At 48.8% G+C, this 20,758-nt stretch overlaps 8 protein-coding genes across 10 annotated transcripts; 5 read left to right on the forward strand and 3 right to left on the reverse strand.

The window, feature by feature from the left end:
* The first annotated feature begins 2,382 nt into the window (after window positions 1-2,382).
* Window positions 2,383-4,051, forward strand: LOC120955830 (COP9 signalosome complex subunit 6). The gene is made up of 4 exons (XM_040377016.2): window positions 2,383-2,974; window positions 3,062-3,213; window positions 3,278-3,634; window positions 3,709-4,051. The coding sequence occupies exons 1-4, from the start codon at window positions 2,524-2,526 to the stop codon at window positions 3,847-3,849; spliced, it is 1,101 nt and encodes a 366-aa protein (XP_040232950.1). The 5' UTR covers window positions 2,383-2,523; the 3' UTR covers window positions 3,850-4,051.
* LOC120955831 (zinc finger protein 330 homolog) lies at window positions 3,865-5,369 on the reverse strand. The gene is made up of 3 exons (XM_040377017.2): window positions 5,111-5,369; window positions 4,482-5,029; window positions 3,865-4,385 (listed from the first exon to the last, which is right to left on the reverse strand). The coding sequence occupies exons 1-3, from the start codon at window positions 5,242-5,244 to the stop codon at window positions 4,108-4,110; spliced, it is 960 nt and encodes a 319-aa protein (XP_040232951.1). The 5' UTR covers window positions 5,245-5,369; the 3' UTR covers window positions 3,865-4,107.
* Window positions 5,370-5,429: 60 nt separating this feature from the next.
* Window positions 5,430-6,290, forward strand: LOC120955832 (deoxycytidylate deaminase). The gene has a single exon (XM_040377018.2). It carries the CDS (start codon window positions 5,529-5,531, stop codon window positions 6,147-6,149), a length of 621 nt encoding a protein of 206 aa, XP_040232952.2. The 5' UTR covers window positions 5,430-5,528; the 3' UTR covers window positions 6,150-6,290.
* Window positions 6,212-8,679, reverse strand: LOC120955829 (nucleolar protein 10). Its single transcript, XM_040377015.2, has 4 exons — window positions 8,526-8,679; window positions 7,317-8,443; window positions 6,606-7,256; window positions 6,212-6,530 (listed from the first exon to the last, which is right to left on the reverse strand). Exons 1-4 carry the CDS (start codon window positions 8,589-8,591, stop codon window positions 6,287-6,289), a joined length of 2,088 nt encoding a protein of 695 aa, XP_040232949.2. The 5' UTR covers window positions 8,592-8,679; the 3' UTR covers window positions 6,212-6,286.
* Window positions 8,680-9,238: 559 nt separating this feature from the next.
* On the forward strand, window positions 9,239-17,394 carry LOC120957026 (transcriptional activator Myb). 3 transcript variants are annotated; one of them, XM_049610628.1, is made up of 8 exons: window positions 9,239-11,642; window positions 11,735-11,884; window positions 13,487-14,413; window positions 14,771-15,049; window positions 15,232-15,446; window positions 15,517-15,808; window positions 15,891-16,031; window positions 16,106-17,394. In XM_049610628.1, the coding sequence occupies exons 1-8, from the start codon at window positions 11,550-11,552 to the stop codon at window positions 16,232-16,234; spliced, it is 2,226 nt and encodes a 741-aa protein (XP_049466585.1). In that variant the 5' UTR covers window positions 9,239-11,549; the 3' UTR covers window positions 16,235-17,394. The 3 variants fall into 3 exon arrangements, with proteins under 3 accessions (XP_049466585.1, XP_040234877.2, XP_040234876.2); XM_040378942.2 differs by having other exon boundaries at window positions 9,240-11,642; window positions 14,792-15,049; XM_040378943.2 differs by lacking the exon at window positions 14,771-15,049.
* Window positions 17,395-17,850: 456 nt separating this feature from the next.
* LOC120958855 (ribonuclease H2 subunit B) lies at window positions 17,851-18,921 on the forward strand. Its single transcript, XM_040381919.2, has 2 exons — window positions 17,851-17,990; window positions 18,069-18,921. The coding sequence occupies exons 1-2, from the start codon at window positions 17,957-17,959 to the stop codon at window positions 18,890-18,892; spliced, it is 858 nt and encodes a 285-aa protein (XP_040237853.2). The 5' UTR covers window positions 17,851-17,956; the 3' UTR covers window positions 18,893-18,921.
* On the reverse strand, window positions 18,910-19,598 carry LOC120958857 (SNAPIN protein homolog). The gene is made up of 2 exons (XM_040381920.2): window positions 19,536-19,598; window positions 18,910-19,455 (listed from the first exon to the last, which is right to left on the reverse strand). Exon 2 carries the CDS (start codon window positions 19,436-19,438, stop codon window positions 19,052-19,054), a length of 387 nt encoding a protein of 128 aa, XP_040237854.1. The 5' UTR covers window positions 19,439-19,455; window positions 19,536-19,598; the 3' UTR covers window positions 18,910-19,051.
* Window positions 19,599-19,883: 285 nt separating this feature from the next.
* Window positions 19,884-20,727, forward strand: LOC120958318 (NHP2-like protein 1 homolog). Its single transcript, XM_040381033.2, has 2 exons — window positions 19,884-20,030; window positions 20,191-20,727. Exons 1-2 carry the CDS (start codon window positions 20,028-20,030, stop codon window positions 20,569-20,571), a joined length of 384 nt encoding a protein of 127 aa, XP_040236967.1. The 5' UTR covers window positions 19,884-20,027; the 3' UTR covers window positions 20,572-20,727.
* The last annotated feature ends 31 nt before the right edge of the window (window positions 20,728-20,758 follow it).

Below are 20,758 nucleotides of genomic sequence, written 5' to 3' on the forward strand. Positions count from 1 at the left end.
TCCCCAGGGCGTAAGTAGGGCGAGAGGATGTAAACTTTAATTGTTATTTAAATTACACTTCAATTAAACGGTCCACTGCAGATCAAAATATTTTTCCTTTACACCATGCTTGCTTTCATGCGCTCTTCTTCATTGCGTATTGCCGGTTACGGATTACACGTAGGGCGCAGCCAGAGACATGAGACGAGAAAACGGAGTCTTTGTCCTTTTTTTCTGCTGTCCCTTTCTTAATCCTTAAAGACTCCTGCCGATTTGACTGACATCTTTGATGTCTTCCACGGGAGTTTTAGAATCATGGACAGCATACGCAATAGAATAGCTGGTTGCGTACTATTTTTAACCGCAAAGTGAACAAGTGAAGAGCCAAATGGAAGCAATGAAATACAATGAACTCAGGATCCTTCAATTCTTTTGCGGACCGTTCTTATGTACGGCAGAATTTATTATTCTGCTATGGGCATAACAGTGTGCCAGAGCACGTCGAGAAATCATATAATTCGGAGAAATTGATGATTCAGAAATATTTGTTTAAATTCGATAAAATTGCTTCCTTAACTCGTTTCAATGACTTTATAGTGTTAATATAAACATTTAATTTACCATCGGGGCTGTTTGCCTGCAAGCCAGCCTGTTACTGTCGATGACAAATTATATCCTGCCTCGTTTATTTAAATGCCCTCTCCCCGTTCTAATCGCCGCTCCCTCCCTTATCCGTACCAAAACACCCCTCCAATTCAATAATAAAGCCAGTGGTCCTATTTGCCACTTGCCACATCAATTGACTTATCGTTCCCTCACACCAATCGCTTTCCTCCCCGCAAAAGCAGTAGCGGCAAAAAGCGATCAAACCTCTCTCTAAATGGGCGTAAATAGGTTAACATATTGCAGTTTAATCCTTTTTAATATAGCCAGCACCACATCCTACACCATTTCGATTAGAAGCCTCAAATACGGTCACCGGCTTAAACCGCAATAAACGGTACCTCTTGCGCCCTTCCCCCTACACCCTCCTATTGCTCTCCGCTCTCTGTCTCTCCCTATTTTGAGCACCGTTTGAACCACTTGTTTGCCGCCATCCGAAGGAGAGAAAACAAATAACCCTCGGCGGCCTCGTTACCAAACAAAATCGACCGAAATCGACCACGAAAAGCAATTTGTCATTCCCGCACATGGCGACCAAACTAACACCACCCCGGGATGGTGTGGTGCGGGTGGATTTTGCACCCGGACGGCACCCTTCCCTCTCCCGCACGCCGCATTACCGGGAAATCATCTCGCACGCCCGACGATGATTAAAAACGGGCTGTCCATAAACGACGATGATAATAATCCGTGAAATATCACCAGCTTCATGTGTTGATGTGTGTATATGCACCACAACCATGCATTTGTTGTCATCGAAATGCAACATCCTCCACAGATGCTTCTCTTCCTCTTCCAGACCCGGGGATTGCAGGATCAAACATTTCTTCGTGCATCCACACCCCCCCAGGGACACGGCTAACAAAAGGGACACAGGATGATTCTTTTGTGGACAGAGGGATTACGGTTCGGAATAAACAGTACTTACCCTTGAATGGCGTGCAAAGAATGGCGCACTCACTCGCGTCGACGATGCACCTTTTGGATCATTTGCACCGAAAGAAGCGATTTTTTTTGGCTCACATTTTACCATCGAGCTGAAATCGGATCGCGGATCGCTGCACACAGACACAGGATCGGGGTTCGTTTGTTTACACTTGTGCTTTCTGCGACTACTCCACACCATTTATCATTCGTCCGGATTAATCGCCGGGCAAATGCAACGAGCCGAAAGGTGGCATGCGTTAGCAAACGGAGACCATTTTTTGTTTGCTGTGTCGGGGTACTACGATGCAAGAATGCCGGGGAAAGGATTAACAGTTCCGGCACAAACAAATGTGTACTCGGTATTGCCACGAGTGTTCATGAAGTACTTTGGGGGAATGGAAATTTTGCACCAATCCGCGAGTTTATGGCATTTTTTCCTTTTCACTTTTCAACGATAGTTCATGATAGCGTTCTTCGCGATATCTGCGAATTATAAATTGCGATTACACTCCAACAATACCACTTCCGCAAGTAAAAGTGAGGTTATACTAGTTGCACTGTGGCTTCCGTTTGTTTACATTTGATATCCTTGCTCCTCTATGAACCTTGTGCAAAAAAAACTCTAAATTTTAAATTCCAACATAACAAAGAAATATGCGCTTTTTACAGTTCAAAATAAATAATTTGAGAATTTCTAATATTTATCTAAATGTTTAGAAATATTTCAAAATTATTAAATTCATCAACTGTCAACCTATATGAACCTTGGTCCTCTACGGTGCTGCGTCCAATGTCAACGCGACGGTATCAAAACATTGTCACTTTTTCACGCATTCGGGCAAACATCGTCAAACGGATTGGACAACGAATCGCCCTGATTCCTTCGAAACAAACAACACAATAATTGAAGAAAAAACAACACATCAATCGAAAGAAAATAAGTCCGGCCCCACCATGAGCCAACCGACGGAGGAAAAGATGGACATCGATAACGAGAGCGCATCGGCCACCGCGAGTACATCGACTTCAGCTTCTGCAGCGATGCCACCGACCGCATCCACCTCGAAAGCGGCATCACCGCCAGCCGTCTCCGATATGGAAGTGGCCAGCGGATCCAGCGGAAAGCCGGTGCCTGTGCAGCCCGAGGGTAGGAATGTGATGGCCAGCAGTGCCACGATCCCGTCCGTGACCTGTTCGCTACATCCGCTCGTCATCATGAACATTGCCGACCACTGGACGCGCAACCGGGCGCAGAAGAGCAGCCGGCCGCTGATTTTCGGTGCGCTGATCGGCAAGCAGAAGGGCCGCAATATCGAGGTGATGAATTCGTTCGAGCTCAAGTACGACATCGTGAATGATGCGGTGGTCATAGCTATGGATTATTATCAAGTGAAAGAGGAGCAGTGTAAGTGGGGGGAGAATGCGAAGGAAGCGTTTGTTTTAATGTTGAAATGCTTACATTAATCTTCTCTTACCGCTTTTGTTCACACAGATAAGCAAGTGTTTAGTGATCTAGACTTTCTTGGGTGGTACACGACCGACACGGTGCCGTCGGAGAAACACATCAACATCCACAAGCAAATATGCGAAATCAATGAGTGTCCGTTGATGTTGCTGCTGGACCCACTGAACCGCAACATGAACGTAAGAAGAGTCAAAAAGTACAAGGAAAGAAACAATCGTCTAATGTATGTGAACGCTTTTTCAGCTGCCAATCTCACTGTACGAGTCCGTGATTGACATCGTGCAGGGCCAGGCGATGATGCTGTTCGTCCCACTGGTGTACACACTCGCGACGGAGGAAGCGGAACGCATCGGCGTGGACCATGTGGCCCGCATGTCCAACAACGACACCGATGCCAACTCGACCGTAGCCGAGCATCTGCTCGCCCAGTACAATGCGATAAAGATGCTTAACTCGCGCGTAAAGATCATACTGGCGTACATTAAGGCGGTCGAGAACGATCAGCTGAAACCGAACCAGGAGATCCTGCGCATGGCCTACTCGCTCAGCCGCCGTCTACCGATCGTACAGAACCCATCGTTCAAGGAGGAGTTCTACACGGTTAGTGTAAAAAGTTGCCTTTTTTTGGAAGAGATTATGTAGCTTACATACCGTCTAACATTCTCCTTTTGCAGCAATCGAACGATGTCGGTCTCATCACGTACCTCGGAGCACTAACGAAGGTGGCGAACGATATGAATCAGCTGGTAAATAAGTTTAACGTTCTCTATGACCGCCAAGCGATGGGACGACGCTTGCGAGGTATTTTCTTCTAAAAACGGCTTTGCTGCTCACGTTTTAGTACGTTTCTTTTATTCCTGTTCTTTTGCCCACTTCCTTCATTTTACTACAATCATCCCACGTCGTCCCTTGCGCATCTTCCCCAAACCCACCCCTCCTCGTCCTCCTCCCCCTTCGTTGCATATAGCTTGTATAGTTATGCTATGCAATAAAGAACAAAAGTCGTGTGGCTTTAAACAGCTCTCACACAGACACGGTTTGCGGAAAGAAACAAACGGCAAGGGGTTCTTGCTTTACTTCTGCTCCTTCGAGGAAGTGCCCTGGGATGTTCCCTGTGCGCCAGCAGTCTCTTTCTTCTCCTCCTCCTCCTCGTCCTCGTCCTCATCATCATCCTCATCATCGTCTTCATCATCATCATCGTCGTCGTCGTAGTCGTCGTCGGAAGAGCTACCTGAAACCTCGTTGTAGTGGTCGTGACTGTTGCGGTACGACATGTACTCATCATCGTACGCATAATCATCATCGTCTCCCTCATCATCCATCCGTTTGCGCCCGTACTTATGACTGCGCACTGGGAAAGGAAAAGGTCCGGATCATTAGTCACTTAGTAAACCCTTTCATCCACGTAGGCGGCGACAAACGCACCACTAGCACAACTACTACTTACCCGACATGCTAAGATCCTTCGTTTGGCTCGTCTCGTAGTTACACTTCGGGCACGGGATCGGTTTGTTCTTGTCGTACTTGAACCCTTTCCGCCGGATGTGATCGTCGCAGTAGCAGGTCTTGCACCGTAGGCATGAGTACTGGCCCAACTTGTTGCACGACTGGCACTTGTACGATTCCGACTCCAGCACCTGGCACGATGCCTGATGCTCGAACTGGTCGTCCTCGCACAGGAAGTTGTTGCAGAAGCTGCACTTAAACATCCGCCCACCGTGGTCCCACACGCCCCGCTCGCACTCGATGCACACCGCGTCCATCAGCGGGCAGGTGCAGGCGTGCGACTGCAGGCACTTCCTACCATGGCAGATCCACGCCTCGCAGTGGTCGCAGATCGCACCGACCATCTGCAGCCCGGTCGTGAACACGCCGGCATGCTTCACCACACAGTCGCCCGTTTTCAGCATGCACTTTTGCTTGCCACACTGCGCACAGATCGGCAGCCGCTGCAGGCTCTGGCAGAAGTAGCAGAACGCTCTCGACTTCTGTTTCCTGTGTGCGAACGGGGGGAACGCGCCAGTTAAATTAGTCCATTTGGGCAAAGAATGCCACCCGGGCACGACCATCACATACCTGCCACACTTCTCACAGTCCATCGCAACGTTGCACGGTTGCTCCGGTAGCTGAGATTCCCGGTTGCGGATTTCCTTCTGGCGGAGCTTCTGCTTCTCCGCCTTCTTGCGCTGGCCCGTCTTTTTCTTCGGCATCCTGGCAGCCGTCCGGAAACGGACAAACGAAAATCAGAGGGAGGATAAAATGCACTTTCACTCGCCCTACGCCACCATTATCCAACAATCAGGCCCAACGAAAACAGAAACACACAACAACTGGTTTGCTGACACGGGCTGACGTTTTCCGTGCGCAAACAGCGGGTTCACGTTCTGTCAAAACAGTACACCGGTTTGGCGGGATTGCGAAAATTGCACCCCGCCTACCATGCACTTTTCCTTGTTCCCCCGATCAGCTCAATTCCAAGCTGCACGACACCAAGATGGCAAGTGACTCTCCGGCACGGCCAAGTGGCAAGCGCCAAGACACGCTCGACTGGGCGGAGTGCTTCATGGCGATGGCCTTCCTGGCCGCGAAACGCAGCAAGGACCCCTCGACACAGGTCGGTGCGTGCATCGTGAACGAGGACAACCGTATCGTGGGCATCGGGTACAACGGATTTCCCAAGGGCTGCAGTGACGATGAGTTCCCGTGGTCGAAAACGTCGGACAATCCGCTGGAGACGAAGTACCTGTACGTGTGCCACGCGGAGGTGAACGCGATACTGAACAAGAACAGTACGGACGTGCGGAACTGCACCATGTACGTGGCGCTGTTTCCGTGCAACGAGTGTGCGAAGATTATCATACAGTCCGCGATACGGGAGGTGGTGTACATGAGCGACAAGCACGCGCACAAGGAGCACACGATCGCGGCCAAGCGGATGTTCGATGCGGCCGGTGTGAGGTACACGCAGTACAAACCGCCGCACAAGCAGATCGTGATCGATTTTACCGAAATTGACTGGGACAGTTTGAATCAGGTGCCGGCAACGCCGAAAAAGGACGACACCGTAACGGACGAGGTGGACATGCGCAAGCTTTCCCTAAAGGAGCGCCTCTAAGGCGACATACAGACAACGAAGGACGGAGGATAGCGAGTGAGGGAGTGATTATAACAGTGCTATAAATTTACCCAAAGAAGTGGTTTTTATTTGGGCTTTACGGTGTTTCACAATATAGGTTCTAGAGCTTTGCGATTTTAATGTTTCTTGAAAATCGTCTTTTTAATCACACCCTTTGCCGAACGAATCACCTGCCGGCGCTCTTCCTTGTGCTTTTTCAGCTCCGATTGATAGCGCGCCCGTTCCCGATCCATCGCATTCTTGCCACTGCTTGACCGGCCGGTCGTCGTGAAGGTAATTTCCCGCCGGCCTACTCCGTTCTGGAACTGCACATTCGTCGTGGCGTGTTCCAGCTTGTTCACGCGCTTGCCAAGCGATACACTGCAAAGAAAAATGGGTAGACATCGTTGTAAAAGTGGTTGCAGAGGGGCTCTAGTAGGCTGTGAGTGTACGTACGATTGGATTTTCTTGGCCGGTTGCATGATGTCAAAGTTTGCTCCTTCCTCCACCGTTAACGAGAACTCCTTATCGTCATCCTCGTAATCTGCTTCCTCACGGGCCCACGATTTATCTGGTCGATTATTCTTCATTTTCGAATAAGCTGGCTTTGCGTCTTCCATTTCCACGTCCTTTTCTTCTTCCTCCTCCTCCTCCTCTTCGTCTTCCTTTTCACTTTCACTCTTCTCGCTGTACAGATCGTCATCCGTGCTCTTGCCCTCATCCTCCTCGTTCGGCTCCGTGACGACGATCTTCTCCTTGCGCCGCGCCTTATCACGATCGGCGCGCTTCAGCACCGCACTGAGCAGACGGTAGTCCTCCGCCTCCTTGTCGATCTCAAAGTCCGGATTGTCGAACATCTGCTTGAACCGATCGTCGCCGAGCAGACCCTTGGCAATGGCGCTTCGTTTCGCGTTGCTCATGTGCTCCTCCTGTATCAGATGCTGCGCCAGCTCCCGGTTCACCTTGGGCAGGGCCGACTTAATCTGCAGACGAGCCGGACGGCTCTCTTCAATCTGCTTACGAATCTTATCCTTACGGAAATTATCGAACGCGAACGAGTCCGAAACCGCCTTGGCCTTGTTGTACAGCCGAATGTTGATGAAGAACCTGCGGGATGGACAAGTGTAAGTAGATTCGTTTCATTTGATCCCACCTTCCGATACCTACCCATGCATGTAGGCGCGCAGCATTGGCGTTCCTTCCAGGTGGTCCAGCTTCAGATCGGCCAGCTCCTGCTTCGTGACGAACTTATAGTCATCGTACACGTTCTGCACCGTTTCGGACGCAATCTCCTCCACCAGATTGTCCAGGAAGGAGCACCACTTCGGCGCCGGCCCTTCGCTCGGGATGTAGTAAGGCAACATTTTCGTGTCCTCCTGGGCGAACATAAACAATCCACTGCCCGGGAAGTGTGCAAAGTCGTTGAAGTTACTGCGCGATTCAATGCACGCCTTCTGCTTCAGCGACGTTTCGTCCCAAATCTTCAGCATGGCCCCGTCCAGCGAGTAAACCGACTTCTGGTCCGGCTGGAAGCGTATCTTCTTGATGGGCAGCTGGTTCAGATGGTCCTTGATCGCGATGGGATTGCGGGCGCGAATGTCAAACAGCAGCACGTGCCCGCTGGATGTTCCAGCTGCCAGCGTAAGGCCGGTTTTGAATTGCAGCGCCGTCACGGCTGCAACCCCGTTCGTGCTCGGCAGGTTGGCAGCAACATCCAGCGTGCCGCAGCACCTTTTGTCACGATAGTCCCACGCCTCAAGCCTACCCTCCTGCGTGCCGACGCAGATGAGCTGGTGTTCCGGGTTGATCGTGACACTATCGATCGCGCTTGCTGTCGTGCTCGTGTACGGTAGCAAAAACTGACCCCGCTCCATGTTTAGCCGATAGATTTCGGGCGACGTTCCAACGAACAGCAGATCGCACGTTGGCCGGTGATATACCAAATCGCGGCCAAACTTGGGAATACGCAACCGATAGTGCCGGCCGGCTGCGGCGTGTATCTCCACGTACCGATCGGCATGCAGAAAGGCAAGCTTGCTGTAGTCCTCCGACAGGATGGTGAACTTTTCCACCTCCGAGTCGAAGCATCGTTCGAACTTTAGCGACAGATTGCTCACCTCAAAGCACTTTACTCTCGGTTTGTACGTCCCCGTGGCCAATATGTACTGCCCATCGTCCGAGATGGCGATGCAGGAGGCGACCCCGGGCATGTCGAAGTCCTGTATCAGCTCGATGTGCCGATCGGCGTCCGGATTCTTTTTCGGTGCCTTTTTCTGCTTCCGATCGGTTAGCCACTGCGGTTTGGAGGAATTGGGAAACGAACGTGAATAACAACTCAATAACGCATGAAATGTGGCAACGCGATGGTGTACTTACTTCCGGAATGGATTTGCCCCCGCTGAGATTGTATATTTTCACATTATTTATGTCGGTCACTAACATTTTCGGGCCTGTTTTTTACATCGAAATTACACGCGTGCGAGGAAAAGGTGTGTTTATTTCATCTGCGCCATGCAACTTTGCTGTCAACGGGAGCACATTGTAAACATTATTGTCTGGCCCAAGGTTAAGAGAGATGGTGGTGAGAGAGTGAAGCTGTGGACAAACGAAAGGGGAAAACCATTTGGACATAAAGCAGTATGCTCCGTTTCTTGTTGAAATTTTATCACAAATTACCTTTTTATTACCTCATTTCAGCATCCAAAAAGCCAGAAAAGATGCGTTCTAGCTTGCAGTTGTTTGAAATTTGTCAGTTTTTCACGTGACGTTTGACGTTTGAAAGATGACGCAGAGGGAACAAATTAGCAAATGAGCAGGTTACACAACTCCATCAGCCCCGCGTGACGTACAGTGACCATGTGTCAGATAAATTATTCGTTTGGTAGGTTTTTGCTCATTACATGAAATGTTTGACGAAAAAACTTAATCCAAATGTTTAATAGAATATTCTTACAAATTTCATGATGATTTATTCTCCGTTATATGAAAATAAATTATAATTATTAACAGAATGCAACGCCCTGTGCACCTCATATGTCAAATGGCGAAATGTCAAAACGACACAGCCGCCCGTCACCTGGCCGTTTTCCGTCAACCTCGAGCTTTTTCGAAGCAAGCCAAAACGGTCGCAGCAAAACGCGTAACGACGGGGACGTTCCCTAAAATTTCGGACCCATCATCCATTATCTCTATTATCCAACGTTGTTTCGCAATCCAACCGTGGGCTGCGGGTAAGCGCGCCGTAAAGCAGCGGTGCAAAGGTGAAGAGACTGCCGGAAGCACATCAACATCACGCTGCAGTCGAGAGCGCGTCTTGGAAAGCAATTCAGGAAGAGAAAGATGGATGCATCACGGTTCGGCCGCACAACAGCAGCAGCAGCTGCCGACGACGACCACCGTACCCGTGTGTGTGTTGCGTGAAATGAAATTCGAGTGTTGTGTGCTGCCGCGCTCTGCATGCCAGCCAGTTTGGTCGCCCCGAAAGGAACGAAGTGAATGCAAAATAAAAGCAATATTGTGAGAACGTCGTGTCGTTCGATATTGCGACAGTGGTGCCCCAGAACAAGCCAAGATACCAAATGCGCGTGTGTTTCTCCGTGTTTACTGTTTCGTCGTGTGTTCGTCCGGTACTAGCAGAAGAGCGTGTTGGTGCGCTGTAACCATCTTATCATCTAGTCAGTGAAAAAAGGCCCGGAAATTCGAAGCTGCCCCGGCGTTTGTTTACGTTACGACGGGCTTTCAGCAACGTTTGCATTGGATTTTCCTTGCCCATTGAATCCCTCGCGGAACCAGCTTGCAGTAGCATTTTGAAAGGTGACAAGCCCGAAAGTGGGGGGTGCGCATTGCCGTATCCAAATTTGAGCAGACCGTTCGCGTAAAACGGCCCATCCGCGGAGCATCCGGTTACGCTGCTCCGTGTTCGCAATTGTCCGTGTGGGCAGCCGAGGCTGTAGGAGCGCCACCGCTGCTACGCCAAGAAGAAGCTTCAGTTCCACGTCCAGGAACTCGTGCTGCGGGTTCGCCCAACAGGGTCCAAAAATAGACCCACACAGCAACCCAAGGGGTAACAAGGGAATGTAAACAGTGCGCGAACAGAACGCGCCGCGTTGCTTTCCTTTTCCCCTGCTGGAAAAGTGCCGTGTGTTTTTGAAAAAGCGCCCAAGGGTGTACATTTGGGTGAACAGGCAAAGAAAAAAAAAAAACAAAGAACACAAGGTAAAGCAAAAATACGACCCTCCGCGTCGCGAGTCTGATTCAAATCGCTTCCCGGGACGATTAGAGTTTCCGATTTCCCCCTTTTTTGGTTGGTTCGGAGGGGAACGGTGCAGAAAAGCCACCTTATTGTGCGTATGTGTTTGTGTGTGTGTGTGTCCCACGGTGTTATAGGTGTACGCGCATGGTGGCTCTAGTTGCGCTATCAATTATCATTGCCGATCCATGCGCACCGGCGCATCGAAAAGTGTCTAGCGGGCAGTAAATGTGATCCTCCGCTTTTCGTCCCCCCCTCCCAGTGGTGGGTTTATGTATGTGTGTTTGGCGAAGAAAAGGAAGAAGAAGGAGAAGCGAGAAAGAAAACACAAAAAGCGAAGAATCCCATCATTGCACGTGCGACCTGTGGGTCCTAGCGCGATTGAGCGAGATAGACGGCGCAAAGGGAACGAGAGAGAGCACACCCTTATGCTCCGTAGCATAGCAGCAGCAGCACCCCTAGAGTGTGGCACCGGTGGTGCGTACCCTATTGCGTGTGTTGCCTAGGTGAGTTGCAGGCAGGCTGTGCACGAGAAGAAAAGGAAAGCCAAAAAAAAGCAAGTACGGAAGGGGCGCCGCCGCACAACCCAATCCTCGCCGCTTGAGAGCATAAAAGGAAGTGACGAAGGGAGCTGATGGTGGTGAAGAGAGGAGGACCGGTGCGGGAACGAAACATCTGCCGTGGAAATAATTATTAAACACACGGGCCAAACAGTACGACGGCATATGCTGCTGGCTTGATTGTCTTCTCCCTCTCGTGGTGTGGTGCGGAAGAGAAGAGAACAGGATAACACGATCAGAACAGAGAGAGGTAGAAAGAGAGAAAAGGACACTCGCACACCAACACGTGCAGCAACACCTTAGTGCGAGGGAGAACGAAGATTCGACGGTGTGTCCTTAAGCGCCATCCCGTGCCGGAGTCGGTCGGAAGTGGGATCTATCTGTTTGTGTGTGAGGTCGGACCCTCTCTCATCCATATCCTCATATCATCCCAGGATCCATTTACGTCTGTGTGTGTGCGTGTGTGTTTATGTATTAGGGAGTACAAATCTGTCTCTCTGCTGTGTCTGTGTGTTGAGGAGAGTTGATTGAACTTTTGCATACACTCCACGAAAAAGGACATCCCCTAAAAGCAGAGCGACGGATCGAGCGATGTCAGCCACGATGGACACATCGGACGATGATAATTCCGAGCATTCGCAGGGAGAGAAAGGATCGAGCAAATCGCGCTGGACAAAGCATGAGGTAAGGAAGGGGGAATTAATATAAAAAATAGCATTTTGTTTTGATTAGTTGCGCTCGGTAATTATATAAAAACTGTTTTCTTTTTTCTACAGGATGCCGCCCTCAAACAGTTGGTAGAGCAGTACGGTGAGCGGTGGGATATCATCTCGAAGCTGCTGAAGGATCGTACCGACGTGCAGTGTCAGCAGCGCTGGACGAAGGTGGTGAATCCGGATCTTATCAAGGGACCCTGGACGAAGGAGGTTAGTGTGTGTGTGAAAAAAAAAACAAAAACTTTTGCTCAATTGTACTCGAAGCGTTCATTTGATGGGAACATTGGGCCATGAAACCAATGGACAGCTGGCTCCTCGAACACACGTGATCACTCACTTTGCGGAAACATGACCAGCTGTCACTGCCACTGTGCTGCTTGATCAGCAGGAGGACGTGTTAGACTGTCGAGACGAAGACGAGGCGGGTTTTAAATATCATATCTTTTATGAATTTGATATTTCGTCGCTCAAATCCTGCCAAGCTCTCAGCGCTTCAGTTTGATTTATAATGGTAAAATATGAACTTTACCTGTTCTCATCATATTCCAGCTCACAGACAAGTCACAACATGTTTTCACTTTACCTTGCGACCCCTTTTTTGTCGATTTTCATCCCATGCCTGTTTGAAGTGCTGCGAGCATGTATTACAATCGGCAAAAAACACACCTTAGAACATGCGTGTGTGTGTGTGTGTGTGTGTGTGTGAGTGCCGCAAAACAGCGCAAAACAGGACCCCAAACCCATTCCGTCAGGGGTGTTGTCGCCCATTAGCTTTTTTTTTTTGCTGGTGAGAAAGAAATTGCACACTAACAAACTAAAAACATCCTACCGAAAGGGGGAATTTTCCTTGCCCGCATGCGATCCTATGAAGTAATGGGTTGGCCCAGTACTTTGTTTTATTCTTGCTCCTATTCCTGAAATTTTCCCCCTTTGTTATGGTGGTATTGTTCTATGCCGATCGTACAGGAGCTTGTGGTGGTGCGTGTTGATGATGGTGGTTGCGCTTTTCAATCGTACGATCATTTTGGGCGGGTGGAAAGGAGGACCGTACAGGTTACGGCACAGGAACGGTAGGGGGTTGATTAAGGTGTAAGGCGGGCGCTTTTAGACGCACCGAAACGAAAAGACAACCGGAAGTGGTGCTCCTCATGCGGGAGGATGAGTTGTTGTTTTTTTTAGAGGAAAATAAAACGAAGATAGCGCAATGAAAGGAAAGTGGCGTAGAAAAGAACATTCTAATGAAAGGAAAGGGGAAAAATGCGCCACACAAGTTTCAACGAACGGAACGTCACAAAAGGGTGCCTTTTATGATGAAAAAACACATCCAAACTCTCGACTGTTGACATGTGCACATGACAAATTTTGGGGTTGGATGCAAATTTACATCCACCGAACCGTGTCCGATCACCTTGATGGAATCTGACGAAGGGAAATGTTCGTCCCATGCGTTCCAAAGGGCTGAGATATATCATAAGATTGTCAGTAAAAGTTATAATTTGTGGAAGGACGTACAATTGTTCCAAGCTCGCCCTACGAGCATGAAGATGGGTGTATTCGAAAGGGGCCTTCCAAACAAATGCCTTCAACCAAATCTTTCACAATTACCGGAAGCGAATTATTACAGCAATGTAGGAAGAGAAGAGAGCAAGAGCGACGATGCTGGAATACGATCCTTCTTGCGATGACGGTGCACAAAACCAGGTTTAAAAGCGTTCTCATTTCGCTCTAGTCTATTGCTTAATTACGGTTTCTTGTTACAATCTTAAAGAAGCACTTTACTAATGCGTTCCCTTTTTTACCCCCCAATTCCAGGAGGACGATAAGGTGGTCGCACTGGTTGCCAAGTATGGGCCGAAAAAGTGGACCCTGATCGCGCGGCACCTGCGCGGGCGCATCGGCAAACAGTGCCGCGAACGATGGCACAACCATCTCAACCCGAACATCAAAAAGTCCGCCTGGACGGACGAGGAGGACCAGCTGATCTACGAGGCGCACAAGCAGTACGGCAACCAGTGGGCCAAGATCGCCAAGCTGCTGCCCGGCCGGACGGACAATGCGATCAAAAACCACTGGAACTCGACGATGCGCCGCAAGTACGAGGGCCCGGAAGCGGCCCGCCGGCGGGTGAAGATGGTCGGTACGCCGAACCAGCCACCGAACCACCATCCCCATCCCCAGCTGCAGCACCACGACTATCAGCAGCAGCAGCAGCAGCCCGGGGCGGGCGATGGTGAACAGAAATCGAAAGCACCGCGCTATCCGCCGAACGAAAGCTTGCAGAACATTATACGCAACAATCGCAAGAAGCCGTCGCTCGATGAGAACCAGTTCCGGGACGAGATACCGCTCGAGGAGGGTCACGTCGTGGGCAAGGTGGCCGTATCGACGGAGCAGGGTGATTTCCTCATCATTCCGCTGCCGGATCGCGAGAAGCAGTACGTGATCGAGCCGGTCTATCCGACGCGCATCAACGCGAAGCTGTTCGGGGACGCTAATGCGGCGCACAATAACAACAATGTAAGCGACGGGCAGGCAGCGGCCGTGGCCGGCTACCATCCGCTGGCGATCTCGGGCCAGCAGTTTCTTCCCGCCAATGTGGATCTGCACGAGCTGATCAATGCGACACGGTTGGACGATAGCGTTGCGTCGGAACAGTCGATGACGGAGCGCAAGACGACGCGCAACACTACGCCGAACATTCTGCGGCGAAAGCGAAAGCTTAAGGATGATCAAGAGCTGGTAAGCAAGCGTTCGAACGAGTCGATTTTGCGCACGTGTGTGTGTGTGTTTGTACGGTCAGTGGATTTTTGTGTTTTGTTTGGCTGAATCTTTTATTTTTTATGTTTTTTTTTGTCAATTTTGTTGCTTTTTGTCATGATCCATTGTTTTATTTGTATCGCTTATCGCTGGGCTAAGTAAACATGCACTTCTAAAGGACTAGCCAGGTAAATGGGCAACGAAGAGGGCAATGGTACCAGCCGCACAGAACAACACAAAATTTGCTGCATTTACTACACACACCTTTACATACAACACTGATAACACACTTTACACAATTGTTTCCACCCTACTGTTACCACCACAATACACTATTAGCATGATCTTTTAACGATGCAGGCGCACTATAACGACCAGCAGCAGCACCAGCAACAGGGAGCGGTTGGGAATGCAGGCGCCGGTCAGGGCAATCATGCGCACGCAGGCCAGGACGGTAACGTGCGTGGCGGTACGGACAAAATGCACCTCATGTCACCGTCCATTACCCCCATCAAACCGTTGCCGTTCTCCCCGAGCCAATTCCTGAACTCTCCCAGCCTGAACGTGTCCTTCGATCAGCTTCCCGCCAGTACGCCCGTCAAACGAGCGGCAGTTAAAGTATGTTTTTTGTTTGTTTCTTTCTCTTTTCCTTTGTTTGTTTGCTATATTTTTAATGCTTTTGTATCTAACACTTTACAATAAGCGCTGGAAAGACATTCTAAATGGTGGCCATATTATCCTAATTAATGTTTATATTCCTTTGTGTGTGTGTGTGTGTTGTTTCGGCGGGTGCACAACAGAACGACACTAGTCTATTAAGCACGCCAGTTCCAGCGAAGGATGTGTCGATCAAGATGGAAGCGAAGAAGGATCAGGAGAAGGCAGCTGAAAATGAAGAGGATGGCAAAACGAAAACACCGCTAAAGGAGAGCGGCAAACCTGTGCCGATCGAACCGCGCACGCCGACACCGTTCAAGAATGCAATGGCCGAGCTGGGAAAGAGACGTTCCGAAATGTGAGTTGTCTGCTTGCTACTCGCAAAAATATTCGTTTTATAATGGCGGAAAATCCTTTCACCCCTTCAGCTACATCCCACCGAGTCCGGCACGTATCGGCGAGGACATTGCGGAGATCATGAACCAAGAGCAGGCAAGCGAAACTTCCTCCACGCTGGCAAGTGGCAGCGACACATCGGCCGGCAACAAAACGGTCATCAGCAACAATGGCAGTGGCACGCAAACGACCGATTCGAAGGAAAACACACTTCCCGCGCGAAGTGGACAGGTGTCGCCGCGCATGACCAAGAAAGCGTCCTCTTCCTCCGTCTTTTCGCAGCAGTGGGAAAATTCGGACATGAGCTTCTTTGCGGAAACGCCGGTAAGCAGTGGATGGGGAGGAGGAAAACTGTATAAAGATTTATTTTATGTTTATTCCCTTCTCTCTGTTGGTCTTCCTGCAGAGCAAGTCGCTTATCTCGGACTCGGGTGTGACGCTGTCGCCCTCGTTGCGCGATCCGCTGCGTGAAGCAGAGCTCCTGCTCGACGGTAACGAGGGTGGCAAGGAATCATCGGCCAACAAGTCCACCGTCAAGTCACCGGTGGTAAGTTAAAAAGCCGAACTTCATCCCTTTCCAAAGACGACCCCTAATTGACATTACCAACTTCTTTTTTGTAGCCCGTCGACCCGAAATGGGAAAAGTTTGCGTGTGGCAAGACGCGCGATCATATGATCGTTTCGCAGCAAGCACACAGCTGCCTGAAAAAGACATCGCTCCAGCCACGATCGTTGAATTTCTACAAGTAGATGACGATTGACACACACGCACAAACACACGTGCGTGGTGGTTGCTGATGTCCCCCTTTTTTGTGCAAAAGCAATCGATTTGAAATGGGTAGAATCGTTGCTCTTTAAACCTTAAGTTAAGTGTTAGGACCGCGGTACAGCAGCGTGTGTACCTGCGCGTGGTTAATGCTAAGTAAGAAACGATTCTTCCCCCGCGAAGTCGTATTCTTCTGGTGGTTAGTTTAGACGGGGGGAATCGGGGAAAAGGGGCACGCGTTGCTCTCTTACCTAAACTCCGCAAGAGGAGAGTTTATGGTAGAGGGCATCTAAAGTAGGAAGTAAGCGTTTTGAAACTAACCAAAAACCTCACCCTTAGCTAATAAGAAGCTAACTACTAACAAGCTCTTTTTACTGTACAGCGAACAAGTTCGTACAAGGAAAGATAGTACACACACACATACACACAAACAAAGGTACCATCATACAGTCAAGCATTAGGAAAGCGTAGTAGTAGTAGTAGTACACATTTTACGATGGCATATATTTTGAACGACAGATAGATATATATTTTTTGCTTCTTAAAGATTCCTTAAATGCGCTACAACGAAGCAGCGAGAAGCTTTTACATTTTGTCCCCCCCCCCCCCCCCCCCCCCCGTTTTTGATACACTTTTTTGACACACCGGATTTACAACTTTTGTCCCCTTTTTTCCTCAAAATTAATTTAACATAGGTATACAATACACTGCTTTTGTTATGACTTTTATATTTGTAAAATCCTTTTTGCGCGTTATTTTTGGCCAGGACAATTTTGGATGACTTTTTTTTTTGGAAAGACGACGATACAGGACACATTGACGATAGGAGCAAACGTTTATTATTTTATTATTTTTTATTATTTGCTCACAAAAGAAGGAAGGGATACGCTTTGTTCGACAGGAATTATATTGTAAAAATTCAGAAGAAAAATCCATCATACTGTACATTGTTAGCCAGTCAGTGCGCGTGCAGGGGTTCCTTTTTTTTCGAGCCAATGAAGGGCAAAATTTTGAGGACACAGTAATAGAGCAGATTGTAAACGTAAACACTATTTTAGAACCGTCGAAAGGTATAGTATTGTGTAAGCTCGGAGGAAAAAAACAGATATTTTGAATAAAGTACTTCTTTGTATTTGCCCTCAAATGTTGTTGTTCTGGGCGAATGGTGGTATACTCCGATAAACGTTTTGATTGGGCCAGCACTCATTCCTTTATTTGTTTTACCATTTGCTTGAACTCTCTTATCGAGTGCAAACCCCCTAAAGAGAAATAACAGCGATTTTTTAAGCTGATAAAGTAAAGTAGGCGTTAAGCAAGTTCTTGCAAAACAAAGCAGCAACGATTGAGCGTCAACAATTTTGAAAAGTAACGGTTTTGCCTGTGCATCATATACACCTTGGGCAGTAACAATGGATGGTAGGCAGTTTGATTGTGTGAGATGTTTGCATCGATAAGAAAATTTATATTAAATTAAAACATTACATGCATGAAAATTTTAAAACTTTAAGCGATTCATTACATTTTACATCTTTTTACACATGGAGGATCCCTGCAGGACCAATCACATATATACTCACCTTGGTCTCACCGGGCGCTGGATGTTGCTTGGGAAATGTTTACAAAACAAACCCGCTCCACAGCATCACAATTTCCCGCTCAAACGTGTTTGTTTGCCTGTTTCGTTTCTGTTTCTGTCCGGCTGCACGATGTCCGCGAATAAATTCTTTTTTGTGTTTAAAGGTAGGTCCAATTGGAACCATTTTCGCCACTGCATTGTTGTTGCTAAAACCCATTTTCTTGATTTTTCTTTATTTGCAGATTCCCTGATCGAAAGCGATGACGCCAGCATGAGCATCGTGTCCCTACGCAATCCTGCGACAAGAAACGCAACCAAGTATCTATTCCGGCGTACCTCGAAGAAGGCGTGCAACCTTTACGAAGTGAACTGCTTCAACGAGCAGCATCGCTCCTGGTTCATCAACGAATCGGTTTGCTCGAACGGCAAAATCTTCTTACCCACACCGATCGATCCGCTGTTTCTCGTGCTGCCCTATTTGGTGGAGCATTGTAGCGAACGGGCGGTGCCGTTGGATCAAATCCTGATAGACGATAAGTTCCCATACACCTCACAGCTTGCCGAGGTGCTGCCAGCGGATCGTTTGAGCCTGATAGCGGATGAGAAGCGTGCCGGTTCGATTCTGGCATTGAAGTACAACGAAACGAAAGCACTGGAATGGCTTGTCAGTAAGTGCCATCGGTTGAGCAAAGTGATCGGCACGGAGGAAGGTCCAACGGCACGATCACTGAACTACATCAAGGAAGAGAAGGAAAACGAGAAGGATGAGGATGAGAAGAGCACACTGCATACGGCACTCGGAATCGTGAGTGATTATCTTTCGATCGAGTTCGGACGGAAACTTTCGGTGGCGCTGGGATTCCCCGAGGATGAAAACATCTCCAAGAAGCGCAAATCCGTGGTCGATCTGGAATCGGCCGTCGTGAAGCGGATTAAAAAGGAGGAAAATCACGATACAACCCCCATAAAGCTACCGGCGGCTGAAAAGAAGGTCTCTGCCAAGGCGAAAGCGCTAGCGAAGGCGGCGAGTGGGTCCAAGAGTATTTCTAGCTTCTTTAAAAAATAAAATCTCCCCTCCGTGTGTTAGGTGTGTTACGTTAAAAGCATTATTATTATTATTACGTTACATTAGTGCGGAAAGCAATGGCCTCTTGGTGGATGGAGGAAAGCTGATGGCTACGAGGAATAGTAAATACATAATTCTTTGGTTCGGGCGTGTGCCTCTTTACGTGCCGGGTACGGGTGCCTGCAGTTCCTGCTGCTGGCACAGCGTCACTAGCCGCTCCTGTGCACCCTGCAGAATGTTCATTATCACAACGACCTTCTGCTTTACGCGCACCATACGCTTGAAGTATTCGTGCAGCACGGGATCGTTCTCAAAGTTGAGATTCTTCATCTCACCGGACAGTTCTTCCAGCTGCTGGCGCAGTTCGCTCTGTGTTTTGCTTGCCCCGCGGATGTTGTTTTCCAGATCGTCAATCACTGGTTTGAAGAGGCGGAAGAAGCCCTCCGTCAGGATGTCTCGGGTCGGGTTTTCGCACAGATTCTCCGTGTTGTCCGTCCGCTCGTCGTCGATCGATGTGAGCGAACTGTCCGAATGATCGTCGGCCATCGTGGGTGGGAATGTTTCTGCACAAGGAAGTTTATTTGTAGATGAATAATAGAGCAAATAAGTAAGGATTCATTCGGCAACGGCGATCGAAATTCACCTTTTTGGAAAAAGGGGCGATTTTTTCCTCGGTTTGTTGTTATTTATTATCAGTTTGGCATTTCTGAACCATTAGCATAAGGTGTATACAATAAGCTGTGCTGAAATGTGACAGCAATGCAGTTGACGTTACAGGTGTGCCCAAATCGCCGTTTGTTTTTACTTTTTTTAATGTTTAGCAACATAATTATAATGTAACAAACACTTTAATAAATATTATTCCCCCAATAGTCCTCCTCCCATGAGAAATCTTTGGTTTTGGGCGTGACAGAACACGTGCGAAAGAGATAGAGGGCGCCACTGGCACTCGCTGTGTCCCAACCTGCCAAAACACCGTGCTGAAACCACGCGGTTTCCCTTCGCTTGTTATTCATCTAGCGTTTGCGGCCAATGAAGCTAGCAGCCGAGGCTTAGAAAAACAAATATTGTAAATAAATTCATTTTCCTCAACAAATACACCTAAATTGTGACCAAAAACCTTTAAAGCATTAAAATGGTGAGTAAATTAAGCTGTTGCATAGTGAATTTGGGTGATATTTCACCCCGAAAGACGTTTGCAAAGGGTGTCTTGTGAAACCGCATGGTTTTTGCCTCGCGCTACCGGTATCCGGTGACTAATCCCCCCCTTATCTCTGTTGCACCCCTTTACTCCACAGACTGAAGAGGTTAACCCGAAGGCATACCCTCTGGCCGAACAGGCCCTCACCAGCAAGATCATGACGCTGATCCAGCAGGCGGTCAACTACAAGCAGCTGCGTCGCGGCGCTAACGAAGCCACCAAGACGCTGAACCGTGGGCTGTCGGAGTTCATCGTGATGGCGGCGGATGCGGAGCCGATCGAAATCATTCTGCATCTTCCGCTGCTGTGCGAGGACAAGAACGTGCCGTACGTGTTTGTGCGCTCCAAGCAGGCGCTGGGCCGTGCGTGCGGAGTGTCGCGCCCGATCGTCGCCTGCTCCGTCACGATCGACGAAGGTTCGCAGCTGAAATCTCAGATTGTATCAATCCAGCAGGAGATCGAGCGTTTGCTCGTTTAAGGTTAGGGTCCTTTCGACAAAGTACAAAGGAGAGTGTATTACCGAACGCATTTTATTCGATTGTGAGGGAAAATGTATTCCAAAGTGGAAGGAGAGAGAGCGGATAATCTATGAAACTAAGGATTTACGGAGATGATCCGTAAAACACACACAAAACACGCTTCAGTCGTTGGCTTCGGTCAGAAAG

Source organism: Anopheles coluzzii, chromosome 3 (genome assembly GCF_943734685.1).
Source record: "Anopheles coluzzii chromosome 3, AcolN3, whole genome shotgun sequence".
In the NCBI taxonomy this organism is placed as follows: Eukaryota; Metazoa; Arthropoda; class Insecta; order Diptera; family Culicidae; genus Anopheles; species Anopheles coluzzii.

Coding starts and splice junctions, on each gene's coding strand:
- LOC120958857 (XM_040381920.2), bottom strand. CDS start 19,438: ATGGCCGACGATCATTCGGACAGTTCGCTCACATCGATCGACGACGAG.
- LOC120955831 (XM_040377017.2), bottom strand. CDS start 5,244: ATGCCGAAGAAAAAGACGGGCCAGCGCAAGAAGGCGGAGAAGCAGAAG. Junction 5,030..5,110: donor GACTGTGAGAAGTGTGGCAG/GTATGTGATGGT, acceptor GTTCGCACACAG/GAAACAGAAGTCGAGAGCGT. Junction 4,386..4,481: donor GAAGGATCTTAGCATGTCGG/GTAAGTAGTAGT, acceptor TTCCTTTCCCAG/TGCGCAGTCATAAGTACGGG.
- LOC120955830 (XM_040377016.2), top strand. CDS start 2,524: ATGAGCCAACCGACGGAGGAAAAGATGGACATCGATAACGAGAGCGCA. Junction 2,975..3,061: donor TCAAGTGAAAGAGGAGCAGT/GTAAGTGGGGGG, acceptor TTGTTCACACAG/ATAAGCAAGTGTTTAGTGAT. Junction 3,635..3,708: donor TCAAGGAGGAGTTCTACACG/GTTAGTGTAAAA, acceptor CTCCTTTTGCAG/CAATCGAACGATGTCGGTCT.
- LOC120958855 (XM_040381919.2), top strand. CDS start 17,957: ATGTCCGCGAATAAATTCTTTTTTGTGTTTAAAG. Junction 17,991..18,068: donor ATTCTTTTTTGTGTTTAAAG/GTAGGTCCAATT, acceptor CTTTATTTGCAG/ATTCCCTGATCGAAAGCGAT.
- LOC120955829 (XM_040377015.2), bottom strand. CDS start 8,591: ATGTTAGTGACCGACATAAATAATGTGAAAATATACAATCTCAGCGGG. Junction 8,444..8,525: donor GGGGCAAATCCATTCCGGAA/GTAAGTACACCA, acceptor TCCAAACCGCAG/TGGCTAACCGATCGGAAGCA. Junction 7,257..7,316: donor CTGCGCGCCTACATGCATGG/GTAGGTATCGGA, acceptor TCCATCCCGCAG/GTTCTTCATCAACATTCGGC.
- LOC120955832 (XM_040377018.2), top strand. CDS start 5,529: ATGGCAAGTGACTCTCCGGCACGGCCAAGTGGCAAGCGCCAAGACACG.
- LOC120957026 (XM_049610628.1), top strand. CDS start 11,550: ATGTCAGCCACGATGGACACATCGGACGATGATAATTCCGAGCATTCG. Junction 14,414..14,770: donor TTAAGGATGATCAAGAGCTG/GTAAGCAAGCGT, acceptor ATACACTATTAG/CATGATCTTTTAACGATGCA. Junction 15,809..15,890: donor GCTTCTTTGCGGAAACGCCG/GTAAGCAGTGGA, acceptor GTCTTCCTGCAG/AGCAAGTCGCTTATCTCGGA.